At 43.8% G+C, this 17,196-nt stretch overlaps 3 protein-coding genes across 3 annotated transcripts; all 3 read left to right on the top strand.

Moving 5' to 3' along the window:
* The first annotated feature begins 207 nt into the window (after positions 1 to 207).
* On the top strand, positions 208 to 4,673 carry ush1gb (Usher syndrome 1Gb (autosomal recessive)). The gene is made up of 3 exons (XM_053871918.1): positions 208 to 477; positions 2,202 to 2,649; positions 3,046 to 4,673. Exons 1-3 carry the CDS (start codon positions 314 to 316, stop codon positions 3,865 to 3,867), a joined length of 1,434 nt encoding a protein of 477 aa, XP_053727893.1. The 5' UTR covers positions 208 to 313; the 3' UTR covers positions 3,868 to 4,673.
* A 1,048-nt stretch (positions 4,674 to 5,721) lies between these two features.
* fads6 (fatty acid desaturase 6) lies at positions 5,722 to 10,288 on the top strand. Its single transcript, XM_053872017.1, has 6 exons — positions 5,722 to 6,141; positions 7,257 to 7,423; positions 7,591 to 7,771; positions 7,837 to 8,024; positions 9,705 to 9,884; positions 9,938 to 10,288. The coding sequence occupies exons 1-6, from the start codon at positions 5,949 to 5,951 to the stop codon at positions 10,085 to 10,087; spliced, it is 1,059 nt and encodes a 352-aa protein (XP_053727992.1). The 5' UTR covers positions 5,722 to 5,948; the 3' UTR covers positions 10,088 to 10,288.
* A 1,106-nt stretch (positions 10,289 to 11,394) lies between these two features.
* trim16 (tripartite motif containing 16) lies at positions 11,395 to 17,031 on the top strand. Its single transcript, XM_053871761.1, has 6 exons — positions 11,395 to 11,990; positions 13,849 to 13,944; positions 14,314 to 14,547; positions 14,633 to 14,804; positions 15,617 to 15,712; positions 15,925 to 17,031. The coding sequence occupies exons 1-6, from the start codon at positions 11,424 to 11,426 to the stop codon at positions 16,533 to 16,535; spliced, it is 1,776 nt and encodes a 591-aa protein (XP_053727736.1). The 5' UTR covers positions 11,395 to 11,423; the 3' UTR covers positions 16,536 to 17,031.
* Positions 17,032 to 17,196: the final 165 nt, after the last annotated feature.

The raw sequence follows: 17,196 nt of genomic DNA, 5'->3' as shown, positions 1-17,196 counted from the left end.
TCGTTTTTAAACACTACTTTGGCACAACAATTTTTGAGTAGTAGATGTGAAATATGTTCCATATTTTAATGTGTTTACTGTTAGAGGTCTATAATACAAATAAAAAATTGCCGTCTCAAAAGGGGGCGGGACATAATAGCCCGCCTCTTCCCGGTTGTCACTCCGCGTCGCGTGCTCGTCTCCTAGCAACTGAGCGTCTGCGTGAGTTCACGCCTCGCGCATCCAAGTCCTGTCCCGGCTCGGACGCGATTAGGGTTCTTCCCTCACCCGACGAGATGGAACGGAACTGTGTGTGAGAGAACGGCCTGCAGCCATGAACGACCGGTACCACCGGGCGGCCCGGGACGGCTACCTGGACGTACTGAAGGAGGCCACCAGGAAGGACCTGAACGCCCCGGATGAAGACGGGATGACACCCACACTGTGGGCCGCGTACCACGGGAACCTGGAGGCGCTGCGGCTCATCGTGGGGAGGGGGTGAGTCCGCTTAAGTGCAAAACACGGAGCATTACGAAAAAGAACAATTAACTTCTCACCGGCTTTGACACTGTATTGCACTTACAACTTTAAACCGTGACGTATATGACAGTGTCTCGAAGTGTTCTTTATGAAACCAGGAAACAATGCCATGACATTGACGTCCAGATGTGACGTTGTAAAATCCAAAGAGAGACCAACTCCATTCTCAGAAATGTCTAAATTCTGATGCTGTTGCAACCTGAAATATCATAACACACAAATAATCAAAGTAAAGTGTCACTTGTGCTGCTCTTATGTCTTCATTTTACTGCTGCTTACATTTCACAACCTTTGTAAAAGGTCAGAGGAGGGACTGGTTGGCGCTTTACCCACACGCCTTACCCTCGCTATGCCTTTACTCCCTTTGTGATGATCATGTCTTATATCTGCATGCTGCATCATATTGTCATTTCTTCCATGTGAGACCAGACTTATGTTGGCTGATGCTAACATGCACTGTTTACATGTGTTGCTACCAGCCTGCAATGATAGTTGGATCTTTTAATAAAGCGTAGCAATAACAAACTGTTCAGCTCGCATCACCAATTGGTTTCTGTCTCATGTTGTTATCCTGTTTTATGGACGACAAAATCATAACACAGAGAAGGAGAGTGGAAAACATTTGGCCTCCATAGTCACAGCAATCAGGAGGCAATTGAAGAGTTATAAAGCATGAAGATGTTGCTGGAGGCTCATTAGAATCCAGCAAAGGTCACAGTTGCTGAATGCATTCCTTATATTATAATCTGAGTTACAACCAGGGATGGGCTCCTCACGATCAAATCTTCCTCCTAAATATTCATATGAATAGATTATTTATATTTTCATTTATTCTCATGTAAAATGTAAACTCAGTTCAAGGAGGCTATATTTTCAGTATTAGAACAATGACTGTGTGTGAAACACAGATTGATCATACATTAGATGTGTGTTTATACACATTAAATACTGACCCTTTTCTGGTCCGGGTGGTGACCCTGTGGAGCCTGGTCATTGTGTTTGCGGGTGTCTGTGAAAAATAGGAGCGTGTGTGAGGATAAATAATGCAGAGTCACCTCTGTCATGTTTAACCGGCAGCGCTTCAATTATTGATCAGGACTAGAGCTCAGACCCAGACTGCTTGGAGGTCTGGCATCCCAAAATACCTGCAGATCCAACCAGTCGTGCTGAAACACAGACAATTACTACAGGCATTGTTATGTGTCATTTGTCACGCCCTTCTTTTCAACATCTCTGACTTCATGCAATGGGCTGTGGTTACAGCACATGGCTGTGGTTCAATGACACAAATAGCAAACTTCCCTATGCGCAATCTTATCTGAAAGACATTACTCATTAACAAGGGGAGCCAAGTTGTTGCACCTTCTGTTACTCCACAAAATATTGTTCAGTGAATGGCTCGACTCATTGTTAAATTTTTAGAATTAGATTAGATTAGATTGGCTTTATTCATTCTTCAATGGGGAACTTTTGTGTGTATATATATATATATATATATATACATCCATATCCAATATCCAACTATAATTTTTCCTCTGCACCATAAAATGTAGAAATGTTGAATTTGGAATGGAATGTCTTAGATATTCTACACTCATACACACACTGTATATTTTAAATGACTTGTAGCTTACTTGCTGTCATATCGAACAAAAAATTCAAGCAACCCACTTCTCTTCTAGGGGTGACCCAGACAAATGTGACATCTGGGGCAACACTCCTCTTCACATGGCAGCTGCCAACGGCCACCACAACTGCCTGTCCTTTTTGGTGGCCTTCGGTGCCAATGTGTGGTGTCTAGACAATGACTACCATACACCGCTGGACATGGCGGCGACCAAGGGCCACATGGACTGTGTTCGCTACCTGGACTCAATCGCCGCCAAGCAAATTACCCTTAACCCAAAGCTGGTTAGCAAACTCAAGGACCGTGCCTTTCGCTGGGCAGAGCGACGCATCAAGGACTGTGCTAAACTCCAGAAGAAGCATCGGGAGCGCATGGAGAGAAAGTTTGTAAAAGAAGCAGCGGCTTTAGACAACATGGATGCAATCAGCTTCTCCAGCTACACCAGTGGGAGCACGCTGAGTCGCAGGTTCAACACTGTGACCTCCAACATGCCATATTCGCAGGTATTTTCTGAACCACATGCTTGCTTCCTACTTCATGTAAACTGGTTGTTTTGCTAATGCTGGAGACAATGGTCAACTCTATGATGATGTCAGTGGCGACTTCAAGCCATGGCATTATTTATATCCCCAGACATGGATTATGACAAGGTCACATTGAAACTTGTTATAAACTCAATACGTTTTTCAGAGTCTGAAAATGAACCAGAATTTCAACGATGTAGCAGAACTGGTACTCCACTGAGTATTCATGGCAGTTCCTGTAAGAAATAAGTCAAGCTGATGAACTCTCTTCAAACTGAGTTTGAGTGATTATTCCGTTATCCCGACCCCCTTTCGTGTGACATGGTTTGAAAGATAATCGTTGAACATTAATTTGAGATCACATTTTCCACCTAGGCCACCCTGCACTCCACCGCCAAGGGCAAGGCCAAAATCCAGAAGAAGCTGGAGAAGAAAAAGCAAGGGGATGGAACGTTCAAGATCTACGAGGACGGGAGGAAAAGTGTACGCTCACTTTCCGGACTGACTCTGGGCAACGATGTTATGTTCCTCAAGCAGGGCACCTACAACAACCCCAAAGAGCGCTCACGCCTCAATATCCGGGACATGTTTGCCAGGGACGTTGAGGATGACGTGGACACCATCTCTCGTGCCATGAGCGATCCAGGCCTTCATGAGGCTGCTTACTCAGAGATTAGCGCTGACTCTGGCAGGGACTCCCTGTTCACACGTCCTGGGCTGGGCACCATGGTCTTCAGGAGGAACTACATGAGTGGAGGCATGTTTGGGATTGGGGCACGTGATGAGGGCAGTGTTGCTGGGAGTGAACCTGTTGGACGAGCTCCCAATGTTCGTTTACGTGGTCGTTTGCCGCGACACTCGCCAAGTTTGGATGATGTCAGTATTGGCAGCGCCCTGAGTCTGCAGGAGAGGAACATGCAGGAGTTACCGTGGGAGGAGTCGGACGTTGCCCTGGATGAGGACTTGGAGACAGAGAGTAGTCCACTGGAGACGTTCCTGGCCTCACAGGGTCTCACTGAATTCATGACCATCTTCCGGAGGGAGAAAATTGACCTGGAGGCACTTATGCTCTGCTCTGACAAGGATCTCACCAGTATCCACATCCCTTTAGGACCAAGGAAGAAACTACTGGATGCCTGTACGAAACGTCTGGAAACTTTGGATGAACCAGATACAATAGAAGACACTGAGCTCTAGCAGTCTCTAGCTGGTTCCCAGCCTTAGTTTCTTCGTATATACTTTATATTATAAGTTTACATCTGTATGAATACATTTCGGTTTTGTGTCCTGGTTGACATTTGCTGTTTCTGCATCCATGCACACATGATCCACATTTTTATGCCTTGGATCAATGTGGATTTCCTCATGGACTAATGTCGCCGCTGATCCTGTCTTCTGAGGTTTGAGAGGATATGTTGATTTTGTGCCAGGGAGGGAGATGAATATGACACTATACTCCCTTTAACATGTAGCTGATAGATTCACTACCAATAATTCATTATCTTTATCATTACCGAAGCTTTGTTTTTATCATGAAACTGTGATAATGTTAGCTCTGCTATAATCTCCTTCAGTTAATGACTTGATGCAACATTACACCTTTTTATAAAGCTCACTTATGAATGGTTTTGAGATTTATTTATTTATTTATTCATACAGAGGCACTGATGATCTGTGTGAAAAAAATAGTTTTGTATTTGTGTTCTAGGTACAAGAAAGTTGCTAGGTGTTCAGAGATTAGTGCGGTGAACATCACACAAGGACTGTTCCACATTTTCTTTTTTTTAAAGGGCAGCTCACTTCTCTAAAATAGCATGTTTACTGTCCAGCATTTCAGCTTGATGGTGATCTGTGAACGCAAATGACCCTGAACAAACAATGATTGTGTGAGATAGCAACGTTATCTCAAATGGTGGATGTGTTTTTCACTGAATCAATATTCACTGACACTTTTGTACTGCTGCGGCTGACATTTATTAAAATAAGGCAAAAGTGTTTGTTTATCTATGTCTTATCAATTGTTCCTTGACCTTTAACCTTAGCCATATGTCATGGACAACAACAGCGACCTGACCTCATCCATTTATCATGCTGTTAACATGATACAGAAGCAAAGTAGGAGTCCTTGCGCTCGTGGACATGCTCTTGCAGAAGCTGAAATTCACTCGACTACGAACTAGCAAAAGCAGCTAAAGGAAATCAAAGACGCTGTTCAATGCATTGGTCAATTGTTTTTTTTTCCCCCAGAAATCATTTAGTTTCCAGTAGGATCCAATTCCTTCAACAATCCACTCAACCGTTCACATGGACAGAAGAGGAGGACAGGTGACATCTCCTGTGCATCACTGGAACCACGAGACTCTCACGACAAACTGGTGATAGTGAGCGAGGAGGCAGCAGTGATTATGATCTTGGCATTCCATCACCAAAAACGATAAAGAACGTGATTGGGTTTGAATATTGGTTCAATAAATGCAGAGACAGTGCGGTCGCCTGTGCCTTTGCATTGATGTCAGTAGGTGATAGTTCTCCACAGTAATTCAGTACCAGCAGTTCACATTCATGTATTTCACATTGGTCCTACATCAGTAATCAATAATACACAAAGTACAACACTCACATCGACAAACTGACTACTGCGTGTGAGGGGTCATGATGCAGGTGACCTTCCACCCTGATGTTTTAAGCAATGTGGGATGTGAATGAAATAAATATTTGCTGTAATGTGTGATCTGCTCTATCCAAATGTTTCACTCAGCAGGTGAGTGAGAACAAGTGTTTGCACAGTGATGATGCACCCGGAGGAGGTACAGTAAGAGGCAGACCTCCTCCTCTGCTCCTTTCACATATCTCACAGCAGAGGGCGCTGAAGCCGGCGGGCACACCAATTCTGGCCGGATTGCTATAAACAACCAAACGCATTCCTGATGCTTTCCCAGCTGCTGTCACTGCACCCTCCCCGCTTCCCTCACTCACTCCTCCCTCTCAACCCCCGAAGGGTGAAGGACCATGAGGACATGCAGAATTAATCAGACCCTGGAAACAGGAGAACAAGAACAAGCTGGGCACGCTTGAGTCTCTGCTGCAGAATCTGAACCTTGTGCTCAGGAGTCAGCTGACAAAGAGGATGGCGGAGAGATAAGGAGGAGACCAGCAGTGAGGGGGCTGGGCTTCTCTAACAGTGACAAAAGACAGCACTTTGATCCGTGGACTTCAGTCTGGGTGAAGGAACCGCAGGGTCGGACATTGCAGACCTGCTTAGAAAGCCGAGGGTGACCATGACAAGCATGGATGAAATGAGGGTGAAAAAAAGAGGGGATGAGAGGATGATATCAGGAGCAGAAGAGAAGGAGTCTCTGATGATGGAGCTGACTCGGCTGGTCCAGAAGACGGTGCAGGAGAGCAGCTGGTGGGAGAGGAGAGGAATGGACTGTAGCATCCTGGCCGCTGCATTCTTGAGTCTGCCGGCTGGTAAGGGGAAACTCCTCTGTGTTCAAGGTTACTCTGAATGTTAACTTACACCTGCTTCTCAGGGATAGCTTTACTTCATTCATCCCAAAATGCGAAATTGCAGTACAATAATAAATCATTCAGATGTTGATCCCAGAACCACATACAACAAGTTCTCTGAGATGTCATCCCGGCAGACTTAAACAAGAGTGGAGGCAGAGGAGCTGCAATGGAAAAGTAGAAAGGAGCTGAACAGATCTGAATCGAGGAAGGTCTTCCTGGCATTTTCTGGACCTGATAGATTTAGTACATATTGCACATACACTCCAGTCCGGGAAGCCTTAGCAAATTCTCTTGGCTTTGAGAGAGGCTTTTAGGAGATGTCAATGTAAATGTGGGTTCTCCACATTCTGATTGATGGCTGTCAAGGTGAAGCCACTGGGAGGTCAATGTCAGCTGGTGTGACTCAGGGTCAGGGTGAGCAGTAAATGAAAATGAGCTCAAATGAGCATTCAGCCACTGTGGGATCGGTGTCCAATCTAAATGCCATGATAGTTTCATATGTAATGTACATATGCTAAACATAAAAAAGAAACCCGTCTGCTACTATTATCACCTGTAGAATTAGATTGGAATCAAAATCAACTCAACCCTCAAATCTTTATGGCAATGTGACGCTTGAATCGTGTTGACAGTCTCACTAAATAAATATCATTCATTGAACTTCTCAAAGTCTAAATTCATTTAAAAGGCAGTTGTTCATGAGATCACCTTTAAAAGAGAATAGACAGTACATGGCTTCTGCTGACGCTGATCCCTTAACAAAGTCAACTGGAATAGATAATGATAGGTGACACTGAAGGGTGAATGGATGTGAGAAACACACTATCCTGAACACTCTGGTTTCATCCTCTCACCTGATCGGCTGTTTGAAACAGACACCTCCTCTCTGGGGGAGGGACTCCTTAAAGATACTCCAAAACACACATGCAATCTATTGGCACCACCACATTCTAATTGTTTTCTCTTTTCTTTTTCAATTTTGTTTGTGTATTATGCACATATACAATGACATTTGTACACTAATTTTAAACTTGAGTTTTCATGAAACCCACACCTGCATTTTTGTACGACAGCCTTCCTGCTGTTGGCGTCTGAACACTTCTTCTGGTTTCTTGCGGGTGTCCTGCTGATGGGCTTGGCCCACAGCATCATCACCGTCAAGGGAACTCACCTGGCTAGCCATGGGGCGCTGAGTGAGTCGCAGGCTTGGTCCAAGTTCTGGGCCATCTTCTTCATCGAGGTGTGTTCTTGTCTTAAAGAGTGGTGTTTTTTTTATACAACAATATACCATAAAAACAATAAAAGAGCCCTGTTTGAAATTTCAGCAATTGTCAGGAAGGGCTTCAAATAAATAATACGTTTCAGATGAAAGATGGCATCATCTTCCAAAACTTTTTGTCCATGCAGATCTGCGGCTCGTTCTCAGCACAAGCCGGTGTCCACGGCCACATCAAGATGCATCATGCTCACACAAACATCATTGGCCTCGGAGACTCAAGTGTGTGGAAGGTACCGTTTCTGCCTCGAGTGGTTTACCTCTTCATCGCCCCACTGGCTGTCCCCATCATCACTCCCATTGTGGCCTTTGGTAAGAGAATAACAGGTTGTTGATGTTCCTCTCTGCCAGTCGTGCTAACATATTCTTCTTTGCAGCTCATCTAAGAAGACAACCTGCTGCAGTGGTTGTCTGGACCTCTCTCACCATTGCTCTTGGTTTGGTCTCGCAGTTCTGGCTGCTCATCAGTGTCTCTGGATTTAGATCCACCAGCAGTGCTCTGCTGTGTATGCTGGTGTGTCGGGCCATGTTCTCGGTGCCATACATCCATGTCAACATATTCCAGGTTGGTCGGTCTTCGACAGAAGTTTGTCTCAGTCATTTACTGCTACTCCATCCTTCCTCGCCCCCTGCTCATCATCAAGGAGCTCTATTACTGGCACTCATTTAACAGGTTGCAAGAAACTAAAGAGGATCATTGTCCTTCCTCACTAAATATTCTACTATGTTTGTCGCTCTGTCCTCATTCACTCACTGTATGTTTGGCTCCATTTTGGCTACTATGTTTTTCCAAGTGGATATATGTGTTTACAATACAATACTATTCAAGTGTGCATGATTTTTACAGATTTCTTGTTGCACTGGATCAGAGCTGACCTGAGAGTATAATGAGAAACAATTCATGCATGAGGTTCCCACACGGAGTCCTGCTGCTCATTGTTCTTTGTTCTGATCAAAGTAGGATCAGAGAGGATAAGAGACACGACTCTGGACCCGGAGTCAGGAGTCTGAACGGGGGGAAACACTGGAGGATCAAATGAAACTAGCTCTCACCTGGCTCTCTCTGTGCTTTGGTTGGCTGTTGACCAACATCTTTTAACCTTTATTTCTCCTGAACCCGACGCCCTTTGGTTCTGTTGACTCTGGTATCACATGGAAAACAGTCATTTCGCCAACATCAGGGGCCTTCTCTACTTTCTAGAGCAAAACTACAGTGTTAAGTTATGATTTTCTCATGGCAATCTGTTTTTGACCTGCTAAAATGGTTTATCTTTATGATTATTATGGTAAATAAGCAGCTATTTAAAAATGAGCATATTCCCCAGGGTGTATTCATAACCAACTTTTTTTGTATCCTGCTGAATTAGGTCAAAATACAGATGTCCTCCTACAGTTACTAAAGTTCTAAATATGTAGACTCTTCTTAGCACAGATGAGCCAGAATGAAGCCTAGTACCCCTAGTACCTTGTGACCGTTGGTCACAAACGGAATGCTGGGACCACACTAGGGACGAGCAAGGGAATGTTGGCGCATGAGGTTGTGTTACATCCAAGTTCTTTGGTCATGATCGCTGGCCTCCCTGAGCGGTTGTAAATGGAAGAAAGCCCAAGACGCACGAGAGAGCTGTGTCTCTTGGCAGTCCGCCGAAGTCCGCTATTCCTCGGAGGATTTGCGGGAGGCATCTGGGGAAAATTCTGGACCTCTTTTTGTGGATGGCCGCATCTGCTCTCAGCTTAACAGTTGGAAATGGATTGAATGGATCTACAATTTGCCAGGACCACAAGGTGAACCTTATCCAGGCAGATGCAAACATTTCTAGGGGCATCCATTGCAAAAAAATGTTGCTGGGTCGACACCGAAATAATCAACTTTAATGTGTCATTTGTGACAAAGGTATATACGTATGTCCAACTTTTGAGGTACTTTTGAGCACTGTGGAGCTGGTCAGGAAGTGACTCTCTTATGAACTCAAATAAATGCCAAAATACATTTGGGTTTTGAGAGTAATTTTTTCTCAATTTAAAAATGATGGGTAAAAAACTGGACTCCACGGGGGGGCACTTTTCTGTGGCAGGGACAAAGGGATGGTGCTCGAACACCACTAGGGGTCTATATCTGTGCACGTCCTGAATCTAAAGCCTTTACTTATCCAACGATGTTCGTTGAAAGTTTCATAATCATCTTCATTTGCAGACATCTGATGCAGATGTTTTAAAAGAGCTCTTACCATGAACTCCATTGCAGCACATTGGTCTTCCCATGTTCTCACCAACATGCCGCCCAAAGAGGATCCACCAGATGACCCACGGAGTCCTGAACCTTCCCAGGAATGCCCTGCTGGACTGGACCTTCGGCCACTCGCTCATCAACTGTCATGTGGAACACCACTTATTCCCATTTCTGTCTGACAACATGTGTCTGAAGGTACGAATACCAACCTTGTGTCTCACAAGATTCTAATCCCACCCTCCCAACAGGTGAAGCCCCTCGTGTCCAGGTATCTGACCCAGAAGCAGCTTCCATATCAAGAGGATAGTTATCTATCACGCCTTCGCTTATTCTACCACAAGTACCAAGAGCTGATGGTCTTCGCTCCTTCCATCACTGAGCTGGTGGGCGTACAGTGACCTTCACAACATGACACTGATGAACTCTTTATTACTGTTATATTTAATACATTTTATCTCACTTTTTTCTATGCTTCAAGCATGTGTGGTCCAGATTTTACTCCCTCCGATCCATTTCAGCTGATGAGAAACACACAAATGTAGTTGAAATTCACACACATGTGTAAGAGTAGAATGGTGCCTCCACATGAGAACAAAATCTCTTGCAGGTATATTTTAATTCATTATTAAATCTTTTTTCTTTAAAAAATGTCTATTTTCATTCATTCAACCATTCAGGTTGCAAGTCACAATTGATGGAAAAAAAGAAAATACAGTGGGTGATATGACACACACGTTGAATTGTGATCACTCTGGTAATGCACCACAGCAATTGGCAACAAAGACCTGACGTGGGCAGAGGCCAAATGAGACCTTTGCCTGTGTTCATGTGCTCATGAAGTCTGACTGAGACTTTGAAACTGATCATCTAGAAATGTTTTCATTTATAAGTCAGCGCTATTCAGCTCAAAACATAACTTTTGAGGGATCTTGTTTGCAATCTCATTTGATACACGAATAATTATATTACACACATCTACAAGTAATGGTCTTTTTGTAAAAAATTAATAAATAATAAAACAAAAATGAATTTAAAATAAAATATTTAAAAATATATTATTCTTCACATAGTCATTGATTTATAATGAAAACCTGATTTTTGTATCTAATACAAAAATAAAAATATATATTATCACAATCAATTTCATAAGTGATCACAGCATTTTATCTTTTTTTTCCATTAACATATTAACTTACTTTTTCTTATGTTCTTTACTTTTTTCTTCCATATTTCAGTTCATAATAACTTCTGTCTTTTGGTTTGATGGCGCCGGGAAACAGTCCCAGTAAATATGTGGCCGTCAAGGAAATGCAATGGCTCACACCTGGTTCTGGTCCACTTCTGTGTCATGACGGCGTTTTGCCACACGTGGGCGGCACATGGCTTATCTTTGAACGCTGACGGTCACGTGACCAGCTCAAGCGAAACAAGGCTGACTGACACCGGGTCTAGCAGGGTCATGTGAGTGTCACTCCAGGAACTTGTGAACTCAAAGGTTTCTGTTTTGTGTTGATGAGAGACTCTGGTTTCATTATCTGAGCCAGGCACATGTGGGACTGAAATTCTACACCTCCTGTTCCTGGTCTTTCCTCTGTGCTCCTCCCTCTGTGTGTCCTGAGAGTGGGCGGTGGAGAGAAGGCGGGGAACATGAAGTCTGGAACTATGACACTCAGATCATCTAGGTGTGGCCTGGCAGTCTCTACAGGGAGAAGCTGGTGAGCTAGTTTGCGAGTCATGGAAGAACCTGGAGCAGAACAAGTCCAGCCCACCACCAAGTCCTGCTCTGTCAGCTCAGGTGCGCTGGCTGAAGAGGCATGTCCACAATCCGTCTGTGGCCCTCAGATTTGTGTAGACAAGTCTAAACCTGCTGAAGGAGACGCATGTCAAGATGAAGCTCCAGCAGAAACAGAACCTCAGAATTCAGACCAGAAAGAACCAGAAGCTCAGAGTGAAGAGAATGGATCTACAGAAGAGGTCAAGGAGGAGGAACCCCTAGGTCCGGATGATGTGGTGTGTGACTCCTGCATTGAGAGCCCTTGTAGGGCCATCAAGTCCTGCCTCACCTGCCTGGTGTCGTACTGTGAGCCCCACCTGAGGCCTCACCTGGAAAACCCAAAGTTCCACAGCCATCGCTTGGTGGATCCACTGAGGGACATCGAGAGACGCACTTGTGAGACCCACAAATGGCCCCTGGAGCTTTTCTGCAGTGCGGACTCCTGCTGCATCTGCCAGGACTGTGTGACCGAGGAGCACCGAGGCCACAAGACCGTCCCAGTGGAGGAGGCACGGCGCCAGATCGAGGCAGGTTCTTAACAAGTCTATGTTGGCTGTCACTCCACTGTTGTTGATTCTGTTGTCTCTCAAAAAGCATGTACATATTGAATCTTCAATCATCATTTATTGACACAATCCAGCTATAAATATGAGGTACTGTAGTGTTTCAGTTGTAAGTGATATCTTTTACTCATGGACTAAAAAAATGGAGTGAAGTTCAGCTTAGTTTTACTTGTGTAAACAGAAAGCACAGCTAAACTTGGCTTCCTGGTTCCAGCCGGCAGACTTCAAATGAAAATCATCTGCCATATTGTAACATACTGGTAGAATTTATAAGATAATGACTTTTCTGGTGCGTATTTAGAGTACGTTATTTATTTATTTATTATATGTTACAGAACTGCAATAACAGACTACAGTCGATCAACATCCGAGAACAGGTGACAAAAAAATAGACAACTACATATTTTGGAATCATTAAAACATGCCTAACAGAGGCAGAAAAATAAATGAAAAAGAAAATACAGATATAGGAAACAAAACAAAGGTTCATCATCTAAATAATAAAAATTGGTAGGGCACAGGGTGTTTTTTTGTTACATGAAAAGCCTTTTGTCCGTCAAGTTCAAAATGCTTTTGTTCGCTGATGACCATGTGTTTGTCTTAGCCGACCGAGTCGTATCGTGATTGTTTGTTTGTCCATTGTTTGCAGCAACACAACTGTGTTGAACATGCGCAACTGTCTGCTATAACATCGCAGAAACAGGCTTTTGACAATATTAGCAATGTTGCTTTCCAAACAGTACTTGAATGCATCATACAATTAGGACAAAATGACATTTAGGTCAAGGTCTTTACTAAAATGCTCCACAGCTGTTGCAGTGATTGTTGAACAGTCAGCGTTGATTACCTCAAAGTCGGAGTTGATCACATCCCAGTCAGAGTTAAAATTGTAGCAGGGCTCCAGTGTTCTCTGCCTCTCAGTGATAAGCCAGTTTGCTTCTAATGGAAACTCAATCCTGGTGTCTATTTTGCTCCAGTGGCCTAGGAAAGGCTTAAGTCCAGGTCTCATCCATCACTGGTTCGGACAGTTTGTGACCCTCAGGTTCAGATTCTGACCGCTCGTAGTGCCAGCTGTTGCGTATAGACAGCGATGACTCCTGGCCGTGAGATACCTTCACACTCCTCCATCCGTCAGGACAGATAATTGATGTCAAATAGGGAATAAGACTGCTCCATGTGTTCACTTGGATCCATCATACAGAAACGCTGAAATTTGGCCATGGTATGGAGATCTGACCCTGAGGATGCCTGGGTTATCACAAGGAATACAGTGAAGTTGTAATCCTAAAAACAGAAACCTTCTGAGAATTCTGAGGTGTTGATGTTGGACAGTGTATGACTCACAGGCGTTTCTCAACAGATCGGATTCTTCAACTCCCTGTGGATGATGTGTTTTTGGAAGTGTTTGACATTTTCCAAATTTTGATAAGGCTTTCTCATATTCAGGCTTTCCAGGTTAAAAACGTTTGATTCGTAAATGGTATTTCTCAGCTTGGGCTCCAAATCTCTTATCTGTCATTGCGCTGTGGAAGGAAATAGTGATATGAATCATAGAGCAGCCCCCAGCAGAGCCACAAGACAAGGAGTGTAACTTCCTGTTTCGGGTTTACGTAACTTTTGTCTTCAGTTCCGGTTCATATCCACACAGATATTCAGGAACATCAGAGGCAAGCACAAGGTCACACTCAAGGCACACGACATTAAAGAGTCCAGAGAGACTGCGAGTTCAGTTTAATGATCAATGTGCAGCTCTGTTGTGGTGCTGCATTCCCACCAAATTCCATTGAAAAGTGTTGTCTAACACTTCTTGTTGTGTCCACAGAGGGAGCTGAAAAACAAACAAGGTGAGATGGTGAAGACGGTGACAGCGGCAGAGAACGCCATCAGCAAACTGCAACTCAACACAGTTTCCATTGAGGTAGCGCCTGGACCTTCTTGGTGTCATCATTCATCTGTCCTCCTTATTGTGATGATGTTATTTTTGGGCCTCCATCAGTTGTTCATAGCCAAAAGCTTTATTTACACATTTACACTGATGCATTTACTCATTCACACTAGTCTTTTTGCCTTATCCATCCTGTCCTCTTGTCCTCATTCATTCATCACATCACGATGTCATCACATCCTGATGATATCAGATGAAATGCCTTGACAGACTGATTCACTTCTGGTCAGTCACATGATAATGTTCAGCTGTTGATCACGTCTCAACATAGAGTCCTTCACTAATTATTGTCGTCATCACCATCACCACCACCATCATCAGTTGCTTGCTTTCCAACTGCAGAACTCAGCCACGGAGGTGCGTGCTGTGATCGACAACCAGTTTGAGGCCCTGGAGGCAGCGATGCAGAAGGCCAAGCGTGAGGTGAACGAGATCTTAGAGGGCGAGGAGAAGCAGGCCCTGAAGCAAGCTGAGGGTATCCGGGTCCACCTGGAGCAGCGGTGTGCTGAGCTGAAGAAGACCCAGAGTCAAGTGGAGAAGCTGTCCAAAAACAAGAACGATGTGGACTTTCTTCAGGTAAGTCACGAGGTGCGAAGGTTTGTTCTGCACGGACAGATAGGTGTTAGAATCCTCACGTTGCTGCTTATGACGTCTGCTAAAGGAATATTCCGAGTGGAAGAAAGAGGCCACTGACATCACCCTGCCAGGGGTCTACATCGGACTGATGGACCGTCTCAACTCCTTCAGCAAGATAATTGTGGACGCCACGCAGGAACTCTGCCGCCAGCTTGACTCTTCTTACACCGGGAGGATCAAAGACATGTGCAACTCTGGTAACAACATGTTTGTTTGTGTCCTGACTAGAGCCACAGATGACGTGGGACAGAAAACAAAGACCGACTCGGGTACAGGCGCAAGTGTTGGTGCCAAAGTCACAAGATTCACCACATGGTGAAACATGAATGAAAGGCGATTCAAAGTAAAAGGCCTGAACCAAGCCAGAGTGATTCTCATAATAATATGCAGAGAAGTGATCAGTAAGGCTGTGCTAATTTTAGATTGACATTTTTATGCTAATTTTAGAACCTGAAACATCAGTATATAGTGTATAGTAATCTACAAAAATAAAAACAATTTAAAGTCACAGTTTTGAAAATATTGTCCACCATTCAAGGTTACGTGTGGAAATATATAAATATATCGAAAACAAAGTAGCATTTATTATTATTATTCAGTGAAATAGTGCAGTCAGGATGAGTGAAGTCGTTTGAGCTCTCCTGACAATGATCAGTGGCTGCTGCCTGCAGTTGAAACAGGAAGTGAAAAAAACAAAAATCAAATAAGGAGCCCAAAATGTTATAAATGGAGAAAGCAACAAACCTCCAAGTTTTTATGGAATCATTAGAGACATCTGTGAGGGGGACACCATCAAGGGCCTGTGACGTTTTAAAACACATGCGATTTTTGGAATTCGGAGCGTGTTCACACCTGTGAGGAATGTCGTGCACCGGCAGCCTTCTCCTCTGGCTCACCTGTCATGTGACCACGCCCGTAACACGGTCGAACTTGTTCCACGTACTGAAGAGAAGACAAAAGAGTCGACTCCCCCAAACTCATGAATAACTGTTGTCTATTTCTTCATCAGACAAAATGGGAATAAAAACAACCGTCCACGCCATTGCTGCCACCAGACAAAACTCCCAAGTACCAGACCCAGTGACTCGAGACGACTTCCTCAAGTGTGAGTTTTTGGACTTGAGAAAAACAGGATCATTGATCTCCCCTCCTCTTCCATGTGTGCCGAGTTGCAGACCGACAGATTTGTTTTGTTTGTTATCATTCAATCTAATTTTCCTCTCAAGAAATCTTATCGTTGCCTGATATTTTTGTTAATTTTATTTGAAATCTGGTTCACTTAGCTTTGCACCTGACAATCATTCTCTCCTCTGTCAGATTCTGCAAATGTAATCTTCGACGGCAACACAGTGCACAAGTTTCTCCGTCTAACTGAGGAGAACAAGAAAGTGACCAACACCACCCCCTGGCAGCACCCGTACCCGGACCTGCCCGAACGCTTTGAGAGCTGGCGCCAAGTCCTGGCCTCAGAGAGCTTCTACTTAGGACGCCACTACTTCGAGGCAGACATCAGTGGAGAGGGCACACACGTGGGGATCACCTACAAGAGCATAGACCGAAAAGGCAGCGAAAGCAACAGCTGCATCACCGGGAACAACTTTTCTTGGTGCCTCCAATGGAACGGTCGGACTTTCTCTGCCTGGCACAGTGACGTGGAGACGCCGCTCAGTGTACACAAGTTCACGCGCATCGGTGTCTATGTAGACTACACACAAGGCCTTCTGAAGTTCTATGGGGTTGATGACACCATGACCCTGATCCACCAGTACCAGGCAGAGTTCTTAGAGCCTCTCTACCCGGCTTTCTGGTTGTCCAAGAAGGAGAATGTTGTTGCCTTGGTGACACCAGGGGAGCCACTTCCTATCAAAAGCCCCTCACCACCTACCTCACCTGCAAACGGGGGCATTGCCCCAAAAACAGCTGGATGATGAACATGAAATTGAATTGGATCAACTGACGTTGATCTCAAATAAAGGACCACCTCAAAACATTTTTTGTAGTTGAGCATTTATTGTAAATGTGGCTTGAAGCTTTTTTCCTCATGCGAGCCAATTAATATATCAAGTTCAGATGGTACGTTTGTTTATTAGTGGGTACTGAAGTGTTAAAAGTAAAAAAAAATCCAGATCTTACACAGAATAAATAGAATTACTAATAAATAAAAATATATTTAACATATGTTTAGAAAACTAATTTTTAAAAAAACTTTTTGTGAACTTTCTTACATTGCCCTTGATAATTAAATAATAATAACAATACTACTACAGGTACTACTAATAATAATAACAGTGTTTTAGTTAAATTTTGCAACAGATTCCATGTTGAAGCAGGGCAAATGGGCCTACTTCATTTCTGTATTGAGTTTGCTGTCAGATTAACTTCTGTTACACTGTGAATTTATTCGTCAATAAAATGTTTGGGAGAAAAACGAATGTGGTGTGATGTTTGTTTTTTTCATGAAATAAAATTTAACAAATGGTGGAAACAGTGTGATAACACTGCTGAAAAGTCCAGCTGTGGCTGTTGGCCACCTATCAAAAACAGATCGCAAAACGTTTCTGTTCATAGGGATTTTATAAGAACCTGTAT

Source organism: Synchiropus splendidus, chromosome 1, assembly GCF_027744825.2.
Source record: "Synchiropus splendidus isolate RoL2022-P1 chromosome 1, RoL_Sspl_1.0, whole genome shotgun sequence".
NCBI lineage: Eukaryota > Metazoa > Chordata > Actinopteri > Syngnathiformes > Callionymidae > Synchiropus > Synchiropus splendidus.
Note: the sequence above shows the minus strand (reverse complement) of the source record. Positions and strands in the feature narration are given on the sequence as shown.

Excerpts from the sequence above, each read along its gene's own strand:
- ush1gb (XM_053871918.1), top strand. The coding sequence starts at position 314 with ATGAACGACCGGTACCACCGGGCGGCCCGGGACGGCTACCTGGACGTA. Across the intron at positions 478-2,201 it reads CGGCTCATCGTGGGGAGGGG|GGGTGACCCAGACAAATGTG; the intron begins GTGAGTCCGCTT and ends CTTCTCTTCTAG. Across the intron at positions 2,650-3,045 it reads CCAACATGCCATATTCGCAG|GCCACCCTGCACTCCACCGC; the intron begins GTATTTTCTGAA and ends TTTTCCACCTAG.
- fads6 (XM_053872017.1), top strand. The coding sequence starts at position 5,949 with ATGACAAGCATGGATGAAATGAGGGTGAAAAAAAGAGGGGATGAGAGG. Across the intron at positions 6,142-7,256 it reads ATTCTTGAGTCTGCCGGCTG|CCTTCCTGCTGTTGGCGTCT; the intron begins GTAAGGGGAAAC and ends TTTGTACGACAG. Across the intron at positions 8,025-9,704 it reads TCCATGTCAACATATTCCAG|CACATTGGTCTTCCCATGTT; the intron begins GTTGGTCGGTCT and ends ACTCCATTGCAG.
- trim16 (XM_053871761.1), top strand. The coding sequence starts at position 11,424 with ATGGAAGAACCTGGAGCAGAACAAGTCCAGCCCACCACCAAGTCCTGC. Across the intron at positions 13,945-14,313 it reads TCAACACAGTTTCCATTGAG|AACTCAGCCACGGAGGTGCG; the intron begins GTAGCGCCTGGA and ends TTCCAACTGCAG. Across the intron at positions 14,548-14,632 it reads ACGATGTGGACTTTCTTCAG|GAATATTCCGAGTGGAAGAA; the intron begins GTAAGTCACGAG and ends CGTCTGCTAAAG.